The sequence below is a fragment of the Paralichthys olivaceus genome, chromosome 13 (assembly GCF_024713975.1).
Source record: "Paralichthys olivaceus isolate ysfri-2021 chromosome 13, ASM2471397v2, whole genome shotgun sequence".
Taxonomy (NCBI): Eukaryota; Metazoa; Chordata; class Actinopteri; order Pleuronectiformes; family Paralichthyidae; genus Paralichthys; species Paralichthys olivaceus.
The window spans coordinates 20127693-20151292 of record NC_091105.1 but is presented as its reverse complement, the minus strand read 5'-3'; the positions used below and the strand labels follow the sequence as shown (position 1 = coordinate 20151292).

The 23600-nt window shown below is 40.2% G+C and overlaps 1 protein-coding gene across 1 annotated transcript; it reads right to left on the bottom strand.

The window, feature by feature from the left end:
• Positions 1–2591: 2591 nt before the first annotated feature.
• Positions 2592–15536, bottom strand: LOC109631936 (FXYD domain-containing ion transport regulator 3-like). The gene is made up of 8 exons (XM_020091010.2): positions 15300–15536; positions 7140–7195; positions 6238–6270; positions 5920–5943; positions 5666–5740; positions 5372–5408; positions 5170–5213; positions 2592–3212 (listed from the first exon to the last, which is right to left on the bottom strand). Exons 2-8 carry the CDS (start codon positions 7171–7173, stop codon positions 3193–3195), a joined length of 267 nt encoding a protein of 88 aa, XP_019946569.1. The 5' UTR covers positions 7174–7195; positions 15300–15536; the 3' UTR covers positions 2592–3192.
• Between the last annotated feature and the right edge of the window lie 8064 nt (positions 15537–23600).

Below are 23600 nucleotides of genomic sequence, written 5' to 3'. Positions count from 1 at the left end.
TGGCGAACTTGATGTTGATCTCCGAGCTAAGCAATTTAAAAGGAGGTGCGAAGACTTGGGGCCTCTCATAACATGAGGCCAACGAGGCCAGATGAGAAGCAGCCACAGAAAACACGCACACGCTCCCTCTGGATCTGTCCCTATGGCCGTCATGTGGAGACCTGAGGATCACATCCACTCACACAAGAGCTCACCCTCCACAGATGCACTGCAGCGTTTACAGAGACATCAAGGACACATGTGGACGGATTAGTATGATAACATCAGTGCTCACTAGATGGAGCCAGAGCATTTCTAAACCCAAACAGCTCTCACATATCTCACATATCCCAGAAGATTGTATTTTTTTAATCCTGTGGCCACAAGTTATTATATTAGATATTTATTCTAAGATGTTTGTGTTGTTTTAATCTCTCAGATGCTCACAGCCACCAGACTTGTACCAGAGCAAGGAGAAAACTCGGCTAATCAAGATTTATGTCACACAATAGAATTTTTGTTGCTCTCGAACAGAGACACAGGGTTGTCGGGAATCATTTGCTGCAGATACTGAAGAGAAACAGGCTCAGCTGATGGAAGGACTGTTTGAATCATACTTGAGAAATGAACAAACTCTTAAAAGCTATAAATGCAGTGTTGTCTTCAAAGCATCGACCAGTCATGTCTTTATACTCAGAAATTGATTCAGAGTGCACATCTAATTTATGTCACGAGAGCAAGATCTTAATAATTTGTGTGCACAAGATAAAAAAAGATATCAGGAGTTCTTGTACATGTACACGACCTCCACACAAAATGTTGTGTTCTTGTCTTAGTGTTTTAATGTTTGTGAAAAAAATGTTATGTATGTTTTATTGTATTTATATTTCTCTTCCTCAGCGTCACCTGATTCCAGCAAAGCTCATCCTCATGTATTGCCGCCATCTTCACTGCCTGTCACTTATTTATCATCAAACTGTCCTTTCCATGCATCACCTGCACCATTTGAACTTTTCAAGAATTCTGAACAGCTCAATATTAATCCATCAAAGTTATATTACAATTTTATATTTATGTCATTTATATTGGTCTGTTGATTTATATCAATTATTTACACAGCTTTGTTCAGTTAAATGTGTTTAAATGGGCTATACCGGTATATTGGCTCATGGCAATTGGCAATGGTTTTTAAGATGTTATTCTCACACACTGATGAAGATACTGAATGGTAGTATATATTATATACATCCATGTCCCTTTAAATATTTCTGTCTGTAGTGAGTGAGGCGATTATTCAGTACATATTCTGTATTTTTATTTAATTAATCTTTTATTTTATTGCCTATTTCATTCTATAAGGTGTTCTGCAGTGTGTAGAACTTAGCGACATCTAGAGGTGAAGTTGCATGTTGCAGCTGGATACTCCTTTTCTCACCCTCTCCTTCCCAACATGAAGGAGAACCTGTGGTGAACTTCAGTTGTCATGACAACTGAAAAGGTTTTAGTTTGTCCAGTTTGGACGACAGAAAAAAACATGGCAGCCTCCACAGAGAGGACCCCCCTCCATGTAAATATAAAGTTTTTAGATATAAAGAGCCCATTCTTTGGTAAAGAATTCATACAATTTAGATGAAACACACCAGTGAAAACAACACTAGGGTTATTTTATATTCAATTTCTGCCAAAAAACCCTTTCACCTAAAGCACACTGAACCTTTAACTCCTACCAAGTGCATGTATCCAGTGTGGGTTCAAGATAGTTGATCTACCTTTATTTTATTTTATGACAAAGAAATGTAAATGAGGCTTGATATATTTCAATTTGAACATAAACCTTATCATAACTACCAATAAAAAAAGACACAAATACAACCACCTGTGTCTATAGAGCTTAGCATCAATACTGCATTTTATGTTCTTTAAAGTAAAAGTTTTCCTACTGGCAGACATTTATGCTGATACCTATGTGTGGAGGTGAAGGGGCGGAGAGAGCACCTTCACCTGCACCACAGAGGATCAATCAGCACAGGTGAGAGCTGTTAGCTGATTGATCCTCAGACTTTAAAAGGAGGCAGCAGAGCTGCCTCGGGAGAACGCACGGAACGCACAGGACACTGAAAGACGCTCAGGACACACACTGGGAAAGAGAGTGAAGCTAATGGTCCAGCAGAAAGTGCTGGACCATTTAAGTTCCATGTTGTATAAGGTTCAGTTTCATGTTAATAAAAGATGTTGAAGAGCACGGAATGGTTGGACTGGTTTGTCTCTGGCTGTCGTGAGGGGAACCCCGTGGCGTGGTCGAATGCCACACTATGTTTGTGAATTGATCAGGCTCTACTTTCAGTAGTTCAACATTTAGTTCACCATTACGACTTCATAGTTCAAACAGGCTGGTTTACTGTGGTGCTGACAACTTGTAGTAGTACGTCAGAGTCCAGTTATGATGTATAGACTGAATATAGCCTGGATTCCCTCAAAAATGATCTTGAAAAGTATATTATTTATACACTATCTTAAAAGTATTCAACAAAGTGAAGCTCCAGTGGATTTCAGGAGCTCCCAGTGAAACACAAAACACACGGACACTCAATGAAACGTTCAGCACTCAGTCGTTCCAACAGGTCTTTTATAGAAACATGACAGATTCTTTCTGTATCTCTGAACAGTGCAATCCACTACACTCCTCCATAAAGCTAAACATCAGACTCCACAGATTATCTTGAACTATCGTGGCCACATGTATTGTATATATATATGACATGAGAGAATGGTCAGTGGGTTAGCTTGGTCACGATTAGCGACTAATATCTACATCAATGTTTACCATACACACACATTACAGACAACAGAAGTACTGTGAGACACGACCTACAGCATGTAGACACTTGTTTGCTTATTTTTTGGTAATAAGTTGGTTTTACTCTTGTGTGAAGACACAAGACAGTGACAGTGTGTCCGAGTGTGTGTGTGTGAGTGTGGGTTTGTGTGGAGGTGCAGGCTGCACAGTAAGGACAGTAGCTTATCAGGCAGAAAGCATCACACTTCACAGCAGCTACGCACAAGACTACTTCCTGTTGATCTGTCTAAATAAAAAAACAAATGAAAAAACAAAGAGAAGCCTCTCATTGGGGGGACACAAAATCGCTGCAGCTCCTCCTCCTTGTAATCTGTTGGTTGCAGGTTTGGGAAGTCAGTGTGTGTTCGGATCGAACTCTAGCAGTCACAGGAACGAGCTGGAAAGACAGACAGACAGACAGAGGCAGGAGAGTGAGTTTCAACAATGTAGTTAATCAAAATTCTGCTAGAAAATATCATCAAAAACACTCTACACCAGAGCGGTGTGGTGGTAGAGTTTCCATGTTCTCCCTGTGTCTCCATGGTTTGCTCCTGCTTCCTCCCACAGTCCAAAAACATGCAGAATGGGATTAGGTTAATTAATAGACTCTAAATTGACTGGAGGTGGTAGTGTGAGTACACGCTTGTTTGTCGACCCTGTGATTCCATGACAACTGGTCCAGGGTGTACCTGGCCTACCGCCCAATGTCCCCTGGAGGGATAAGTGGTAAAGATAATGGAAGGATGGATGGATGAATGAATAATACACCAGGTTATAATAAAATAGAACATATTACTGTAAATTGTTTAACATTACTTTCCTTCAGATTAGAATTTAAAGAACAAATCATTAATATGAGATATGTATAAGTGTGTGTGTGGGAATGTTTATTTATTAATTGGGATATGTATTTTTCTATATATTCAAGTTATATTCATATATTAATGATAGCAAAGAGTTCAGTGTAGCCATTTGGATCTTAGCCTCTGTGTGTGGAAAAAGAGCCAGATAATTAATACACCAGTCATTCTGTGATGTGATGGAAACAGGGACAACGTGAGTGTTCATGTGTGTGTGTGTGTGTGTACAAGTGTGCAGTATGTCCCTGTAGGCTCTTGCTGAGTTGCTTACACAATGCACACACACTGTTTTTCCATACGGGCCACCTGTGTATTTTAGCTGCATCGAAGCTGTTTAAATCAAACCGGTTTAGTTTGCCAGTAGCCTCTAGCATCATCTTATCTTCAGGAGTGAAATTAGTTTGAGCCTAGAGGCAACAAATGAATAAAAGAGGTCTTCATTAGAAATTGGGAGCAAAAGACGTGGGGGATTTCAGTGTAACTGTCAAACCCTCAAGGGCATTGTTTACGGCTGTTGTTTCTGACACCGACCATCGCCTTCTCATCCCTCCCCCTTACGTCTGCCAGGCCCCCAGAGTCCCACCACCTGTTGAACAGCGAGGTCCATGGCATCTCAGTCCAGCGCTATGGGAGTCAGTGTGTGTGTGACGTGCGGCCCGTTAACAGAGAAACAGATGGACATTGTATAAATATAACGACAGTCCTGAGGAGGACGTAAACAGGGACTGTTTCAAAATGAAAAATTCTACATGTGAATGTGTAAAAAGAAATGAAGGAAGAGGTGGAAGGATTTGTTCAGAACATCTAGTGTGTGGTAATAAATGTTCTGGGGTTTTAGCAGGTTACAGATGATTGTCTTTTCTTTTGACATTTGCAGTAAACTGACTACAACTAGAACTGTCAGCCTGAAGTTCTATGCCTGTGCATTCCCAATATGAGGTCACCGTGACCTTTAACCTTTCAACAATGAAATCGAATCAGTTATTATTTGAATCCAACTGACAACTGTCAATCTGATGAAATTCCCCAGAGACAGATATCATGTTCAAGAAGCCAAAAACAAGATTTTTGGGGTCTCCCTGATCTTGAATCTTGACCACCCAAATCTAATAAATGAATCCGTGAGTCTAAAGCTGCGTTCAGACATGAACTGGACTCTGCAGACCCTGCGTATTTTCTCCGGAGGAGGTGCATGTGTGATTGGAAATGTCTGAGGGAGACCCTCTGTGGTTTCTGCTGACTTTATCCACCTGGGCTCCTAGTATAATTTCCGTAAAAAGTCGATGTGTGAACACAGTAAGGGTTTCCACACTGGATTTGCGTGAGTGAGTGGGGTGGTTGAAAACGCCTCTAACAGGCGACAGAAGCAAAAATAAATTAGTGTGGATGTAGCTATGATCTTCATGGGTGAGTGTGTGGCTGGGGATAAAGTCCTACACCCAAAACAGTTACTAAGGTAAAATATGGGGTTGCTGCTTGGAGAATATCTGCTACCTTGGTCATTGAGCATCTGCTGAGCATTGCTTCCTGTCCTCCTCCTGCAAAAAGAAGAGCGGAGAGAGTAAGAGGAGAGAATTTCATCTAGTACAATTTTGCTGATGAAAACTACACCATCTGTGCTAACCTGGTCATACATACCAGTTTTATTTATTCATGCATTCACTATTTTTCATGCCTAAATGTATGAAATTTGTACCTCTTGTCCTGGTTGAACTTGCATCTGCAGTGGCCACCTACAATGAGAGAAAAGAAGCATTGACTTTCTTTATATTATCTATGTGCATTTTTGCTATTTGGCAAGGTTTGTTTATTACTTGTGTGTCTGTGGATGTGTGTGAGCCCAACCAATCTTTTCCCTGATTACAGTGCAGAGTAAAACATCTGGTAAATATCTTTCCCAAACCTGGCCCAGCCTGAAAAACATTTCAAACTTTTGCCCAAACCCGGCCTGAGTGTGTGTGTGTGTGTGTGTGTGCAATCTGCATCTTACTGAACAGGATGGTGATGCCAATGAGACAGAGGACGGCAGCTAGAATCAGGCCTCCAACACGCAGTCTGTGGTAGTCTGCACAAACACATCATCACCATTAGACAAGGAACAAAAAGAAACTAAAAAAATAACCTCACGATTAAAAAGACATCAAGAAAATTATAATATTACCACTGATGGCAGATATCATCTTGCATTAACTTAAAAATGATATTAATGGAAAAAAAACAAAGACAAAAAAAACAATGCATTACCAAAAGTAAATGGGTTGTCTTCCACTGTAGGGAGAAAAAAAGTAAAGCATTAGTGAAAATCTGCTGTGATGAGGATATACAGATTCATCCACATATCGAAGATTGACATGGTAAAGTCAAAAGTATAAAGTGAGAGGAACGTACACAATGTGCTAGTTTAATTCTCTCAGTGATGATTAATACAGCTGCAAATCAGGTCAATACATTTCAACTTAAAACAAACATGTGAAGAAAAGCATTTTTGAATGAACATAAACTATACTGCTCAAATCATTACAGTTGAGATTATTCGAGAAAGTGAAAAGTCAATGTACGTACGGTTCTCTTCTTCTGCTGACACCATGGACACAACTGTAAAACAGGTCAGAAACAAAACACACACATTTTACCATAATGAAACACATCCTGAGGAACTGCTGTGTTAACTGCAGGTCATCATGGTTAGACTGAAATGAAAAAAAGATTCACTTTTCATTTAAATGACAGTGCAGCAGCTCGGCTCTCAGCAAACTTTCATCTCACAGAAAACACCAGTAAACTAGTAAATGTCAGGTACATAGAATCACAGAGGAATAAAAACTGTCATTTATTAAAAATCTCACACATCTCTGATTTGTTCACTGGAAATCAACATATGTTTGGAGATCTTATATAAACCTCTGTGTGCTTCATCTCTCTTCCTCCTCACTCACCTGTTTGATTGTTTTCCATTTTACCAACCTACATGTTTCATTCACTGTGCATTTTATTGATCTTTTTCATACATTGGATTTTTTTTCTTTCTGTTTTTGTCTGTTTGTGAGGTGAGCATGAGTGCTGTGAAAAGCGCCTACACCGGTGTCGGCCTGTATCATCAAAAGCTCTCAAATATTGTTGTCTTTCCAAGTTGGGGTCTTTGTCAGCATCTTCTACCTTTGTGGCTCCTTTTTTCATCCTGATATATTTCTATTCTTCCAGTTTTGCATCTGTTGCACGTTAGACACATCGTCAACATGCCCAATTGTTCACTGTGAACATTTTTCTGCTGCATTCTCACATGGTTCACCCGGACTTTAACAATGTGCTGACGACAGCAGGTCCTCAGGCAGAATTTCCTCATAACGTGGAAGTGTAGCAAACAGAACCTTTGTACTTAGTAACCGGCATTTACAGTGACGTTAACTCACATTCTGCCTTTTTTCTTCTGAGAAAAATGATAACATTTGAAGACTTTTACTCACGTGTCATCAACACCAAAGCACAGATCTTTGACATCTTGGAGATTGAGGCAGTTTACCTGTAGAGAGAAAAACAGTGATATCAACAACAATGTCATTATTAATTAAGAAGGCAGATAGACAAATGTGCCACTGACTATTTCATGGAGCCTTCTTGGTTACTGTAGCAACAACCATAATAAGTAATGGTATTAAAACCTGCATGTCTTACTGATGTGGCTTGCTATTTCAATAAGGCTTGAGTTGTGCTATCATGGGGCAGATTAAATCTTCTCCTGTTCCAATGATAATCACATTTTATGTGTGTGTGTGTGTGTGTGTGCATGATACACAGCTTATAACGGAACTCCAAACTGGCTGAGACTGGCCAACAAAGTCAACAGAGCTGTGATGCAAGATTGAGTCTTTCTGTGTTTTCTGAGGGGCACTCAAAGGATTTAAACACACAGAGACGAACTCATCACTCTTACAGCACATACGCCCATCCCCTCTGAAGCACACAGCACATCTGATTGAATTTACATTGGCATTAAATGGCCTCTCCGACTCGCTCTCGCACGCGCACAGAGATACTTGATCCGATGTCGATGGGTACAAAGTGCTCTAATGGAGCCTGAACGCGAGAAGCTAAAGCTCTCTGGGTAATGTATTTCACTTCACATGTAAAAGCCTAAAAGCTTCAACCTTCTTTCTCATTTCAAAGTAAGTCTTCAATTTTTATCAAAGGGTTTTTTAAACTCTATAACATGAAGGTGACCACATGGGTGTGGATGCCCAGATTCTTACTTTTATATTTAGCTTTCATTTGCTGAGAAAAAAAATCCATGGAAATATAATTAAAGTCCATTCACCCTTATAAAGCCATTCCGGTCTCTAATGTATTATTAATCTGATTTGTAAAGTTCATTAGTGTATAGATGTGTGTGACTTTTGGGAGACAACTGAGATATTTTTATTTTCTAATGCCTGATAATTACTGAAAACTGACTAACCCTATAGATCTCCGGTCAGTTTATACTCAGGACAGTAAAACAACAGCAATCACTTTTATGCCATCCTTAATGAACAAGTATACTTCCTGCAATGAGATCCCACACTCTGAGCTGCTTCACACCACAGTGTAGCGGCTATGTTGAAGCAGCAGCAGCAGCAGCAGAGGAGCACTGAGAGGAGACACACCTTGCCTGACACAGCAGTGATTTCCCACTCTTAGTAGGCTACTCAACAGTGGAGAACAAACCACCCTTGTGAATTCCAGCTGAAGCTTTAGTTAAACACAGCGTTACGATCTCTCAGTTTGTCTTAACTGTAAATGGAACTTTTCTCATCGTTTATCTCAGGCATGGGTAAGATTAACTGAAGGTGCAACAAGTGGAGACATATCTGTAAGTAAAGCTATGAAAGTGCTATAAATTAAGCTATAAAAACAAAAGACAGTGTTGAAGATGTTACATAGTTTTGACTTATTTTGCATTTTTAAGTTTCTGGAAGGAAAACAACAGTGACCTTTGAGGCTCAGTGATTAAAAAAATACGAAGGATGTGATTAAACCAACATGTCTTCCTCGTTGGCTGTTGGTATTTAGAGTTTGGCAGAAATTGAGAGGGAGAAGAGTAGGAAAGCCTGCAGGAAATGTGGAGGCTCTCACTCGGACATTCTCGCTCAAACATACACCTTCTCCGGAGAAAATGCTGAAGATCTCTAGATTTCAGTGCATATCTGAAAGCAGCATATTTTTGTCAATATGTGCTGATATGCACACTTTTATCTTACAGATAAACAATGCAGAAAAAGGTTTCTGGTAAGGTAATCAACAGTGACGTTTGAGTATGAGCGATAGAAAAAATAAGAAGGGTGCGAGTAAACAACATGTCTTCTTCGTTGGCTGTTGGTATTTAGAGTTCGGCAGAAATTGAGAGGGAGAAGAGCAGAATGAGCGCTTTTCTTCTGGTGCCGTTCCACAGCAACCCAAGGCGACGCAGAGGGAATGTAGAGGTTGGGAAACAGGCCAACAACTATATGAGAACAGTTTACCTCGGGAAAAAGACAAACAGACAGTGGAGAGCGTGGATGAGGAGAGAGAGGGCAGAGTCCGTTATGGGAGAGAGAAAGATGGGAAGAAAGATAGGAAGACACAGAGGGCAAAGTAAAGGTGATACTGTTGAAAGGTTGGAAGGTGAGAGAAGCAGAGGACTGAGTATAGATTATAAAGAGGTGGCGCCTGGTCCTCCTTGTTCTTATTTGAGGATCATTTTCTAAAGCAAATGTTAGTGCAAGGTGGAGCTAGGATGCAAGTTCTGGAGGTGTGTGATAACATTTATTGTGTTTATGGAAACATGGAATGTAAAATGGACAAAAGCACAGCACCCAGGTGGATAAAGTACAGTTTATGAAATATGCCTGTAACGCTGAGTGCTTAGAGTGGCCGTAAATTGGTAGGCCGATGATATTGGCCGATATGAGCCTGTCACAGAAATATCTGTATCACCATTTACTGTATAGCGGTTTTCAGACATGTCCTGCTGTTTGCCTCTCACACATGCACAAAGCAGCAGGGGTTCTCTGCTCAGATGTGTTCACAACAACATCTAGAAAAAAACTATTGATTTATTACAAGACAAAGCCATGGAGATAAAATGATATACATATTAAAAAAAACTATAAAAATGTACGATATAATATTATGAGTATCTGCTGATCCATATCGGTCAGTCTCTAATCTTAATATATGACTTATTTCTGAGGAATAAAGGTAAAAAAATATAAACCCATTCATCAATCAGGGAGATGATTTGTTTTTGGAACAACATTTCATATCAAACATTTGTGATGTAGTGAAGGCCTGCAACTAAAGACATTTTATCTCGTGTTGATTCATTGTGAAATTTGAGATGCATGTGAAAAAGGCCGATCCTAATTTTCCAGAGCCTTAGGGAAAATATTCACATGACTGGATTTACTCATTACTCATTAAAAATTGAAAACTAAAATATAATTAACATACAAATGTATAAAACAACATGAGAGAAGCTAGAACCAGTAAATTATGGGTATTGTTACATGAAATATATAGATTGTCAACACAGTTGCTGATTTCTTTTCTTTCAGTTGACTGATTAATAGTTGTTTCTGCTTTAATGAAACAACAGTTCCATGCAATATAAAACTTGTATAAAACAAGCTGGTATTTAAGAGAGTGTTATGAAACTGAGAGTTTTCTTTTCCCCTGATCTTAACTTCCCTGTAGAGCCACTTCTCTGTCGCTGCCTGATCCTGAGATAAAGACTGTTCTGTTCTGCCTCTGTCATGCTTCTCTGCCTGTCTCCAACTGTCCCTTGTATTTTATTGTCTTCAGCTTTCACTGCATCTCTCTTCTTTCTGTCTTTAGGGTTGTTTTCCCACTTTTTTGTCACTTGCTCTCTACATACCCTCTGCTTTTTTCTCTACACACCCACTTCTTTCACTTTCATTTTCTCTCTCTCTATGACTGACACTCCTTTCCTCTTAAGCGATTTAAGAATCGCCCGTTTGTTTGAATCCAATGGTTCACACTGCTCTTCTGATTTTGTCAAGCTACTGCTCATCACCAATTCTGTCCAACCTCTTTAAGCCTCTCCTCTACCACTTCCCTTTTCCAACACACTTGTGCACGTCCTTGCTCCCTCACCCGCTCCCCACTGCTGTCCCTCTTTGCCATTTCCCTCCCTTTCCAAACTCCCTGGAGCACAGGCTTTCTGGGCTTGATGCCCGTCTCACGCTCATACACTATCATCCTCTCTTTTCCTTGCCACTTTTCTTCTCTCCTCTTATTTACCCATGAGGTTACACAATAAATAGCAGGGTAAATTCTTAAATGCAGCAGCGTCAGTCCGGCATGGTGGACAAAATAATAGAAACACTTCCCCGGCAACATAAACTGCAGCCTCCATAAAGACAAATCAACACCTACGAGAATGGCTCTCATACCTCAGCCAAGGTCCTAAATATGTCTGAATCTTTCTGCATCAAACTGACAGAAAATAAAAACTCCCTATCCCGCAATATTAAAAAAGCAATTAAAAACAATTGTGGGATTGCGTAATACTGTTGTTGATTTTCTGAATTATATATTTTTTTATGCTGTGACTGAAACTGTCTGCATGACAATCGAAAGACTAAATGATCTGGGCACAATGAATGTGCTCTGTAAATTTCATGGCTGCTGGCAATAATATATTTTTATTACCAATGAACAAGTGACTGCTTTTTTCTGTTTTTGCCACCAAAGGAATAGTTACTGAATACATTAGGGTGTGGTCCTCTGTTGACCTGTTAGTCAGTTTATAACAATCTAGAGAAAAGTTGTTGGAGATATGACGACTAAATGAACAAATAGACCAACCAACCCACCCACCCACAAACAACCCTGTTTATAGACCTAAACCTAATGCATTATAGTTTAAAATGGTGTTTTAAAACTACAACAATCCGACCAAACAAGCGTTAAAGCTCTGTAGCAGGACTGAAATATATAACACATGACCATTGACATACACAAGGCATGTGCCTGCCAGTGTAAACAGGAAGCAGACTGTCAGCTGACTCTGCAGCTGGTTGCTTAGTGGCGGAAAATACTACGAATGAGAAACATCAATGGTGAAAAGTAAGAGCATGGTTAGTAATGATTGGGTTTCACCACTGGTCATGAAATTGTGTCTAATAAGACACAGTGAGTGACTGAATGCAGGGGACTGCGTCACTGTTTTCATATCCTCTCAGTTTCTGACTGTCTTTTCCCTGCTTCTCAGTTTTAAGTGCTCAAAAAGTGTGATCACCAAACATAACCCAGAAACAGTGATGCATTTTAAAACTAAAACTTATTAGCGTGGATGGGGCCTAGGACCTGCAGCTAGCAGAGCAAAACTCATTGTTGGAGCATAGATATCTACACACACTGAGGGACACAGACATAAAGAGGAAGGCCACCAGTAGGCTTTGAATATGAGACGTGTTGACTACTTCCTTCTTGTGACTAAGTTAGGTGACAACATACATACGGACGTGGAGTGGTGTGCACAGTGTGACTGAGTCCCTTTTTCTCCCTTTTTGTCCTTCAACATTCACCACACCTAGCCCTTTGAGAGCTGGACCCCAGTGTGTGGGTGTTTGTGTGTGTGTGTGTGTGTGTCTGCGCACGTTCCTGTACTGCACTACAAAGACAGCTGCCTGTTCTCAGTGGCATTATTTATTCCTAAATTAGCAGCACTGGATTCCACATCCTTTACGACAAACACGCACGCACGCACACGCGCGCGCACGCACGCACGCACACACACACACACACACACACACACACACACTATGCTACTTTATATCTTGGCTGAGACACACTTGAAGTTTCTTGTGAATTTGTCCTTCCTACGACTCCAGTACAAAGTGTTTCTCAGTGGTTGAAAGGCCAGAAATGTGACTGATGAAGCACATGACCTCAAATTCTGGAACTATTAAAAAGAGAAGATGTATTTTCTGTTGCTGAGCAACTGTGGAGGTGGGTGCTAACAGCTCAGACCAAAGACGAAATTCAACAGATGCAACTTAAGTGCATCAACATGTAAAAGTACAAATAAACGGGAAAGATAGGAAAGAAGTAACAGACAGGGGCTGGGGAATCAGTGGAAGCGGTGCACTGCTGAAGAAAAGGGGAAAATGGATGGAGATATAGAAAGGGAAGAACAAACAGGTTATCAAGTCGGAAAAAAACGAGTGAGGAAGAGTGAGAGTGAACGTGGAGGGCGATTAGAAGGCTAAGTGAATGAGAGAGGAAGGTAGGAAGACGAGGGAGAGTGCGGTTGGGAAAGAGGAGTGGAGCATACAAGAGCAATGAGTCACGCATGGTAACCAGGCTAGCAGAGCTGCTAGCAACAGACCTCATGCTCCTCACTCTGCAGTCCTGATCAGTGGATGAAACGATGGAGCATATTTCCATCATTCATCTCATCTTTACCTCCACATATCTATTAACTAACTGACAATGACTCTGAGAAACATTTTATCACATTTTGATAAAACTCTGCCTGGGGCATGTTAAATTTTTTGGTATCAAACTATTGTAATATTGCTAAAATAAACTTTTCAAATCAGAAAAGATCATCTGCGGCTCTGCTCAGCTGGAGCCGTAAAGCTTGTGGTTACATAGGGAATGAACTGAAGGTCACAGTCACATCCCTCGCGATAAAATCAATGTCTCCTTGTTGAGGTTTCTAAATTTGTGTTTGTGAGGCACCAAAGTGATGTGAGGAAAGGTGAGGAGGAAGTGTTTCCCACCTCTCTCTCCCTGTACCTAGCTTGCTCTCCTTTTCTTTTTTAAGATCGGTGCTCATGTGAGACAATGACAGCGAGCTAAGTCTGTCTCATTTGAGAAAGGACATATAACTATGTCTACAGCTCAACCTGTCTCCACCTCTGTATGTCACCCTGTGACCTTACTCATCTCTCTGTCTCTTTTCACATGCAGTTGTATTTTTCAAGAGAGGAAGAGAAATTTCAACGTGTATCCCTGTCTTCTAACAGTCTCTTGGCCCAAATATATACTGACAGATTGCTTGATCACCAAATAAATGTTTCAATCATGTAACAAGTATAATTTCTCACAGACACAACTCTTTAAATGTGAAGACAATTGTATTATACCTTTGCAATTCAACTTGTTTTTAATGCGACCATTAGCAAACTGAAAACAATGAGTTAATACAACCAGTAACCAATACTAGAGATGTTCTGATACCTCTACTAGTACTGAAACTTTACATCATTAGTTTCACCCAGATAAAACTGCTAAGCACTGCTGCACTGTACTGCCACTGGTGAGTACTGTTTTCAGAGCCGTGAAGAAGGAGGGGTTTCCAGTAGTGTTGACAGCAATTTGGCAACATTTTACGCTAGAACAATGTGATGCGTAGCAAATACTTCCAATCATAGCACTAGTGTTGCAAAATACAACACCAGAAATCTCATTGCAATTGAATAACAAGAACCAGCAAACTTTGGAAACTACATTCAGACGACGCAAAGCAAGAAACATAACCAACAACCTTGTTAAGATCGATGTTGTTTAATGCTAGATTTATTCTATTTATTAAAAAAAAAAATCTCTGTATGTAAGAGTTATATTAAAACACACAGTTATTATGTTTTTCAAAGGGTGAGTAGCATACAGCTGTTAAAATATGTTATATATGTTTAAATGCAGTGTTATAAAATTAGCAATCGGTATGTCCAGGTATTGGAGTCGGTATAGGTTAAGGAAAAAATGGTATCTGACACCAATACGATGCTGTCCTCTAGACTTAACAGTTCTATAACACATAGCTCCTGTATCTGTCCTTGTCCCAATCTGTCCTTGTGCCACATAGTAGCAAACTGATATGACCACTGCCCTTATCAGCTGGCCTTTTCACACACACACACACACACACACACACACACACACACACACACACACACACACAGTTTGACAATTTGTTAAAACATTTCCACAACAGCTCCTCATTGGTATTCAATAGTAAAATTCGACCCATGATAGTTTCACCTCCACTCACTCTAATATTCCTATACATTGCCAGATCTTAATGTTCAGCACCAACACGTGTTTTTTTAATTTCTCTCCTCTGGTGAGTTTAAAAACGATCAAAGGCACAAACACAGTGAAACCGGAAGCAGATGTTTCTCTTTATTTTAACACAAACAGTGCGTCATTAAAGCGCGTGCAGCGGGACTCTATTATCCCGGGACGTTGGTCCCAGGGCGCGTGCCGTGCCCCGGTGCTGGCACAGGTCGGCTTGAGGAGACGGGTCGTGACTACCTCACATTAAAACATGCGCTGCCCTTCAGCTTCTGAACGACTCTAAAAACTTTTCTCACTTTTACATTTAATCATTCCGTGTTAAAGTCACTTTGTGACCCTGTGCGTTTGAAGCACATTGATTTATCAACAGTTGTCCGTTCAGACAGCACTAGCTGCTGTTAGATAACAGGCTAGCGCTGCTAAAGTGTGCGTCAGCTGGCTAAAAAAAAAAAAGGGAGAAAAGATGCGCACCAGTGTATTGAAAAGTTAGGAAATGTCTTCCATTGAAACAGTGGGAGCGAGCTGTGAAAAACGAGCTGGTTCCATCGGCCAACACTCACCTTTTACTTGAGGTTCGAGCTGCAAATCAAACGAGGAAATTTCTCCAGTGAGACGGATGCGAGGGACGGAGCAGAGAGCTTCAGTGTGCGCCAACACCCTGTCTGTCCTCCTGACACACGCAACAGGTTGGTCTGTTCTCTGTGTCAGAGACAAAAGAGGGGGAGTTTAGGAGGGTGGATCCTGATCCGGGGTCGGCGTGTTGAGCTGTGAGCCCGGCAGCTGCAGAGGAGAGGGGCGTGGAGGCTGATCTAGAGTCAGCACTGAGAGGAAGAGGGAGGGAACCATTAATGTTTGCTTGTGGAGAACGAAGACGAGGAAGTTTGCAGAGCTGAGCTGCTCGAGCTCCACTCTGATGGTGATGTGCACTCAACAGATGGAGAGGGGTCGTTTCATTATAGGCCTGTGACACTGTAATGCACAGCACATACTGTGATGGGGAAACTTTAGGAGATCAGTGCTGCTCCAAGGAAAACAAAAGTCAGAAAGGACAGAGGTTCAAACCAGTTTATCTGCTGCTAACAGAGCTCAGTGGCAGATCTTGGAATTTTCCAAACCCAGGCCCACAGTGTTACACAGAGACGCAAATTATATATTCGACATCCATGCACGATTCCTGGTTCAGAAAGGTGCACATAAGTCGTTCCTTGTTCGCTGTTAGGGCTTTGAGCAAAGTTATGGAGCTTGACGATTGGGTCACAGCGGGGCATGCCTGACAAATGCAGCAAGCATGTCCTTCCATCCCCGAGACACAAAGGCTCCAACGTGTGGATCTGTCCTGGCCCAACCTATCCCAGGATTCATTACGCTTCAGTGACAAACTGTTTTGACGAGACGACCCATGCTTGAGTAAAACACTTTAACTCAACCAAAATAGCTAACGGGACACATGTTAAAAAAAACAAACAAAAAACGTTCTTGTCGTCGCAAACATCAGCTCTGCCACTAGGTAACAGTAATCAGGAGCGGACGAGCTGGTGATACCCATTATTGAAATCGTCTGAAGACCAGGACTTCTCGTTTTATTTCAGCATTTGCTGTCCTCTGAGGGATGCAGCCCCTGATTTGAGACACAGCTATTGTGTACTTCAAAAAAGCTTTGAATAATAAGACAATAACAAGCGATCATATTTGTTGTACGTATTGTAAGACTCCTGACAGGAAAGGGACTTATCAAGGGATTTCAGCGGGGCCCAGTACCCCCTTGGCCCCACCCCTGGATCCAGCCCTGACAAAGCCGAAAAAAGAACACCGAAATACCACAGTTGTGATTTAATGCGACATTTATTATATTGTAATTAAATTAAAGTTTTTGTTTTCTTTTTCTTTCAATGAGGAAATGTTGGATAATATAACTCTATAGTTTATCATGCAGCAAACATGCAGTGAACAATGACTAAACATAAGGTTATGTTTTTATTTCCCACAATTTCAGAAGATATATGCAGCATTATGTGACTCAACTAAGCAGCACACATGAGACATGCAGGTTTGTTTCTAGGAATAAAGGTCTTTGTGAATATATATGATTTACACATCAGTACAGATAGAAATGAAGAAATCATGGGGGGGGGCTTCATTAATCTTTTCACTTATGACATCATCACATCAATCTATGAGGCTGCGTTCCCACCCTTGTCAAAATCAGCAGCACCTCGGTTTGTATTTTTCAATTATAGATGAACGGTTTTTCCTTTAACAGGTCTGTACAAGAATCATCTGAGCTTGTGTGTTTCCACCAAACCACCCCCCTCATTACACACACACACACACACACACACCAGATCTCTCCACCCCTGTCTGTCCACTTTGTTCTCCCAGGGTGAAACCGGTTTGTCAGGTGTGGGTATCAGATTTCACTGTTGTCATCCTCTGCTTTTCTACAAGGTGAGACAAAAGAGAGGGGCAGGATTTGCATGGTAGTTTGTGAGACGTTGAAGTGGGGATCGAGCCACATTGGGAATTTCAGGCACACACAGAATTAGCAGTGAGGTTAAAAAGGAAATAATGACTTACTTTTCCTTTCTGGAGCATCTGTTATCTGTGGAGACAAATCAGGATGTGTTACTGGGGTTACACTTCAACACACTTTATCTCTTTTACTACTTGTTTCACAGATTATAGATGATTAATTAACCTGTGTTCAGCACTTACAGAGTAAAACGCTGAGTCCTCCCATCACCAACAAAAAGGCAATGACTAAGCCTCCAATTCGTAGCCTATCATAGTCTGTTGGAAAATAAATGTTAGAGATTAAAAGGGTCCTGGTTAATATATGATTATAAAAATAATTTCATTTGTATACAAAGATACTATAGAATCTTTCAAAACAGCTTCACGAAGATGACAAATAAAAACTAGAACACAAAACTAAAACTACTAAAACACTGTATCTTAACATTAGTAATCTATATAAATTCTGCACTTCTACAAATGAGTGAGACAGGAGATTATATTGTAGATCATAAGAACTGGGAGATAAAGGTTTTGATACTTACTGTAAACAAATGGACCTGCAAACACAAGAAGAAGTAGGAAAAAATAAGAAAAAGAAATATTATTGACAGCATGTATTAAAAAGAGCTAGCGTTGATATAAATTGTGGCCGAACAACACATTGGTCCTTGTTACTGGGTTACATCTTGTCTTTTTTAAAGCATCTGTCTCATAAATCTGACCTTCACCGGTGTAGCAGTTTTTTTGTGGAGACAAAAGAAGTTCAAACGTCTTCATAAACCAGTTTCACAACTAACAAGATAAGGGCAGAGCAGAGTTTTGGCCTTACTTGCTTCAGTTTCCACGAAAAGGGTGAAAAGCACTGCAAGAGAGCCAGACAAATAAAATGTTAATTTGTTTGAGTGGGTGGGAGTTGTTTGTGTACAGTCAAGGCCTTGAATCAGTCGCCTCACAGTCAGCACTTTCAGGTGAAACTTTAGAAGCTCGTCTTTTTCCAAAAAGGATTAAAAAAAAAATCTTTAATGTCAGAGGCAGAGTTTTGTAATTTTTTATGTTTGTAAAAAAAGAGTTCAGTAGGCGTGTATGAGCTGCTTTGATGCCCTTTAAAGTTCATGCTTTACAGTAATGTGTTAAAAATGTGAGTCAAAATTTCACAGTCACATTCTTCAACTTCCAAACAATTTCCAGCTGCTGCATTTTTAAGAGTATGACTTTTAGTGTTTTTAAAATGTTCCTGCAACTGACAAGTGAGCATTGTCTCCCAGAGAAATCACAATGATCCACGACCTTGAGACTGTAAAACATGTCAAAGGTCTTTTATATTTTATTTACCTGCCATTACAGCCACAAGATCGAGTTGACCCATCTTCAACACAACTATGAGTCAGACAGAGAAAGAAGTGAAGACAGAAAGAGAAGGAGACTGTGAGAGAGAATAACAGGAACAATGGAAAAGCAAAGCATGATCTTTCCCCCCCCATCACATGCATGCGAGCAACACAGCACAAGCTTCTCTCTCTCCCCAGGAAGGGCGTCCTTGTGGTGTGAAAGGTCAGTGTTTCGTCGGCAGGGATGCATTCTGGGTGTTTGGAGAGTAAACATTGGATCATTTTTTGTCTCGGGGGGGAAACACAGCAGGTCTGCAGACAACTTTCGTTCAACCTCCACTCAAACCACAAAAAAACCTCACTGTATCTGGCCAAACACTGTCATGTGCTTCACAGTATCTGAAGCGTCTTAACGTTTTTCTTCCTATCAGTTTTAACTTTTCAAGAGAAATGTATTTTTTAGACTGACTTCTTATAGTATATTATTTAACATATGGTTCCAGTATAGTTACTGACAGTTTTACAGTTTTATAATATACATTTTTAAAGAGCTATTGTATAGTAATAGGACTAATTGCATGCCTAAAAAAGAACTATAACTTCAAACATAAAGAATGTCATATGATTACACAGGATTCTGTGAGGTACTGTCACCTCTGACTGACCTTGGACGACCTTGAATCTCAATGGAGTTTACATTCATAACTTTTTGTAAATGAGTTTTTCTTCAAACTAGTTTTTCAATTGACAGTTTTTTTCAATTAAACACTCATACCTGTTATTAAAACATGCAAAAACAGTGAAGCTAAGCAATAGATAAAACAAGTGGAAGAGCAAACACTGTATTTATATCTTGTCAGTTTACACTGTACACTGGATTCTTCTTGATGTGGACATCACCTAAAAACAAAGATGATACAGAAACGTGTGATCATGTCTTCTGTTTTACTTCCATCATGACCTTTGTCACATGGTTCTAGCTCCCAATTAGCATGACATTAGTCAAGGTCAGGCCTTTGTCTTTCATATTCCAAATCTCAAAATGTCTCTCGCTCCCCAGATGATGAAACAGAAACAAACAGGATTGAACAGAATGGATTCTCTATTTTGGTTAAAGGTGATTTAAATGTGAAAATAATTTTCTGGCCAATTGACAGGATATTATTGACCAGAGTCAAAACGAGTACATCTCAGAGCACATCCAATGTTCATTGAATGCTCAACTCAAAAAAGTAGGATAATAAATATTGCAAAATGCAAGACTAAACATTAATCAGTGCAAGCATAATTATGTGACCCGTTGCATCTATAAAGAATGCCATGAATTACAAACCGAGGCCCATCATGGCCTGAACACACAGAGGAAAACATTAACTAATTAAATGTTATGTGTGAAACTTCAATCGTAATTTATCACAACAGGCATATTATGAAAATCTATATTTAAAGAAATAAAGAAAAATGACCCTAACCTCTCATTTGTCCTTCTGACCAATACACTGTCCTCTCACTGTAAGATAAGACATTCTCATTTTTACACTTAAGGTGACCTTGGCCCCAAATTCTGATCCACCCGTGCCTTGCACTCCACCATACATGCACCTGTCCTTACCTGAGCTGATGGACGCAGGAGCTGAGGAGTGTGTGAATGTTCCACAGGACTGGCTGGTTAAAAGTATATCTTTTCTTTTTCACCTGAATAAGTAGCGCCTGCTCCACCTCTTTGTTTGGGGTATAAACCTTTGTGTGTGTGCGAGTGTGTGCATGTATCCAGTGTGAATGTGAGATGGTTGCAGGGGACATGCGTTGGTGTGTGTGTACAAGAAACTAGTGGAGCTATTATTCCATAAACATCAGCGTGTGTGCATGTGGAGAGCGGTGTCAAAGACACGATTTGGCTCTGGTCATTCAATGCACGTTAGATTTTACACAAGATGCAACTTTTCATATAAATATTTCTATGCTAGTTCTGCTTGTGATACCAGTCATATAGTCATTACAGTTCAAATAACATGCTCTGATGATTCTCTCTGTGGTTCTGTCAGAGAGGCCACAAGGGATATTAAGACGAGGAAAAAAAATGAGAGGATAACACTACAGAAAAACACATTTTCTTCCTTTCAGACGAATTCTGTGTGAGATGAGACAAAGAGGGTGCATTTCCTTTCTGTCTTGTTTTTCTTCTCCCTTGCATGGCCTCTGCTGACTTTATTTATCTTCTGTCAGGTATCCCAGGTATTCCCCTGATGCTCCTCTCTGTGGAGTAGTTTGCACTGTGCTGGTCTGATGGTTGTCAGGCATTTTCCTTTTACTACTCCTGGGAAGTAGGGACAGAGATAATTGTTCTATACTCAGTATCTCCTGACCTTGCTTGAAAGAAGCTGTTTTTAAATCGTGAGGTGTTTAATATGCTTACATCAGGTTAAATAATTGAATAACCCCAAAGCTGAGCGTGTGAAAATACATTTGATTACATAAAAGCTCAGCTCTATTCCTCCTATAACGTTCGTGATGATTTGTTGGTGTTGCCCTCGTGCGTGTGTGTGCAAAAATATGTGAGTGCATTTGTCACTGTGGTAATCTGCGACTATTAATAACTTTTCTTCACACACTGACAAAGCCATGGCATGCATTGGCCTCTTGAGGAATGATAATACTGTGAGGACATAGGAGATATATAGACGACCCAGACACATAGACACAGTGTGCGGTGTGTCGAGGTGTGTGGGGTTGTGTATATCTAAGTGATAATACTTTAATTTGACACCTGATAAAAAGGCAACTGGTCATTTTCTCTCATGTTATTTCAAAAAATACCTTTTAATAATAATATATTTTTGTCAGAGGATTTGATGTCAATAATTTGCACACAACGTACAATTATGACACTTTTCTTATAGTTTTGTATTTTCCATCAAAACCTGGATGCATGAATATGGTCACAATGTTTCAAATCCACTTTGTAATTCTGCAGAAGAGAAATCTGTTCGACACAATGTGGAAAGATCGAGAGGCCACACTGAGTGTACCTGTGTGTTTGCTGTTGTCTGTCTGCCTGAAGCAGCAGATTCCTGGAACATTGTTTGTGAGGTTGAATGAAGGTCACTTTGTTCCATGACAATGACAGGACACTGGTAGAATAAGAGGGGATAGAGGATATACAGAGAGGATCCGCCTCTTTCACTAGACGTATCATCTTACGGATTGTATATATTTATCACCTCATCCCCATTACTCAGTTCACATAGTTAGTTTACAGTTTACTTAGAATAACTTTACATTACAGTACCAGACAGTCCAGCTAGGGTTGGTAATCCTGGAAAAGCTGGCAAGGTTACAAGCCACAATTAAAAAAAATCCACTAATAGGTTACATACCACCCCCTCCCATTTGGTCTCTCATCAAAGCTACTGGGTTGCTGCTAGACTTAGACTTTACTGTGACTCCAGATGCAGAAAGTGAAGCCATCACAGAAGTGCTTGAAACCTTTATTCTCTCCAATTAACAGCAGAGGGCGACTCCACTGTTTGCAAAAATCTATAGTCTCTAGTTTCTATTGAAGTCATTTTTAGAAGTATATGAGAAAAGGACCCTACTTCTCACTTATAACTTCAATCAATATCTTCCCGATGGTCCAAATGTCTAGTTTTAAGTCTTCTTCAATACAGAACATTAATCGTATTTTAAATCATGGTCTCATTTAGAGGGAAATAGACGATTAGGCATGGTATGTATTGGGGCACGAGTGTGGGTCGCGTTTGTAGGTGGGTGTGCACTGTCCTCGAGTTCTGAGTCTGGCTCAACCCCAACTCCCTCAAATATGTTTTTTTCTGGGTTTCAAAAAAGCAAAATGGCGCTGGCCAAAATGCAATACCCAGGCCCTCAAAGTGACATCTCATGTGCGACGTCACGGTGTGTTGCACTCGGTGTCCATGCAGATGTCATGTTTACATCGCTGTCGATCGGAGCGGAGGCATCATGTTCTCTAAACGTGGGCAGTGCAACAGTTTCACAGGAAGGGACTATCACAAGAGAGTGTGACGTAATCCTCTGCTCAGGACACTGTTACTTAAATGTACCTGTACATAGACAGTAGTTAATGTTTAAAGTCTTGTATATATACCCTTTAAAGGTCATCTTGAGAAAACACACTGCACAATGTAGGTTATCAGTGCAGACGCATAAACGGACACACATTCACTCACACATATAGCAACACCTGTGTCTCTGCTATGATGGTATTTATGGTATTTGTCCATGAACAGCAGAACTAAAGGTTTGAGTCTATAAGGTCAATAATTGATCCTCTAGGTAATAGACAGTAACTTGTATTTTTTTCCCTCCTTGGAGTCATATTTGGAAACACAAGAATGTAGAGCCTTCCCAGTAAGTTGGTCCTCACATGACTGAGTGTGTTGTGTATTTAGACAGTGATACCAGATTGGTCATTTTCCCCCCTCAGCCAGAGCTAAGAAAAGAGGAGCAAGACAAAAGCAAAACATTATTTGTGACTCCCAAATACTTCACATATCCTTTTTCTAAATGATCTTCTGTAGTGCAAACATTAAATGTAGTCTCTCACTCTGCATCATCCCAATAATAATATAACTTTATATTCAGCTGTTGGGGAATGTGAACTAAGAAGAATAGGACAAAAACCGTCATGGAGTGAAGTGAGGTGTAGCTTTGCAGCTGAATCAACACGTTGCTCCATACTTCTGTTGTGTCAACGAAAAGACGAGGGAGAATTCTGTCCTGCTGCGTATGTGTGTCTGTGTGTGTGTGTGTGTGTGTGTGTGTGTGCGTGTGTGTGCTGGCTGCCTATGCTGCTTGATCAGGTGTCACAACACAGTCAGGGGAATAAAGATCACAGTTGAAGTCAGTCAAATACCAGTTGTCATAGTTATTATGTGCTCAGTTAATCGGATTTGAATGAAAAATTGTGTTCATCTTTAAAATCTAGTATTTTAATTATAATTATAGTTATTATGCATTTCAATGTTATGTTCAGTGAGTATG

Coding starts and splice junctions, on each gene's coding strand:
- LOC109631936 (XM_020091010.2), bottom strand. CDS start 7,173: ATGTCAAAGATCTGTGCTTTGGTGTTGATGACAC. Junction 5,409..5,665: donor TGGCATCACCATCCTGTTCA/GTAAGATGCAGA, acceptor CTCTCATTGTAG/GTGGCCACTGCAGATGCAAG. Junction 3,213..5,169: donor GCAGATGCTCAATGACCAAG/GTAGCAGATATT, acceptor CTGTCTTTCCAG/CTCGTTCCTGTGACTGCTAG.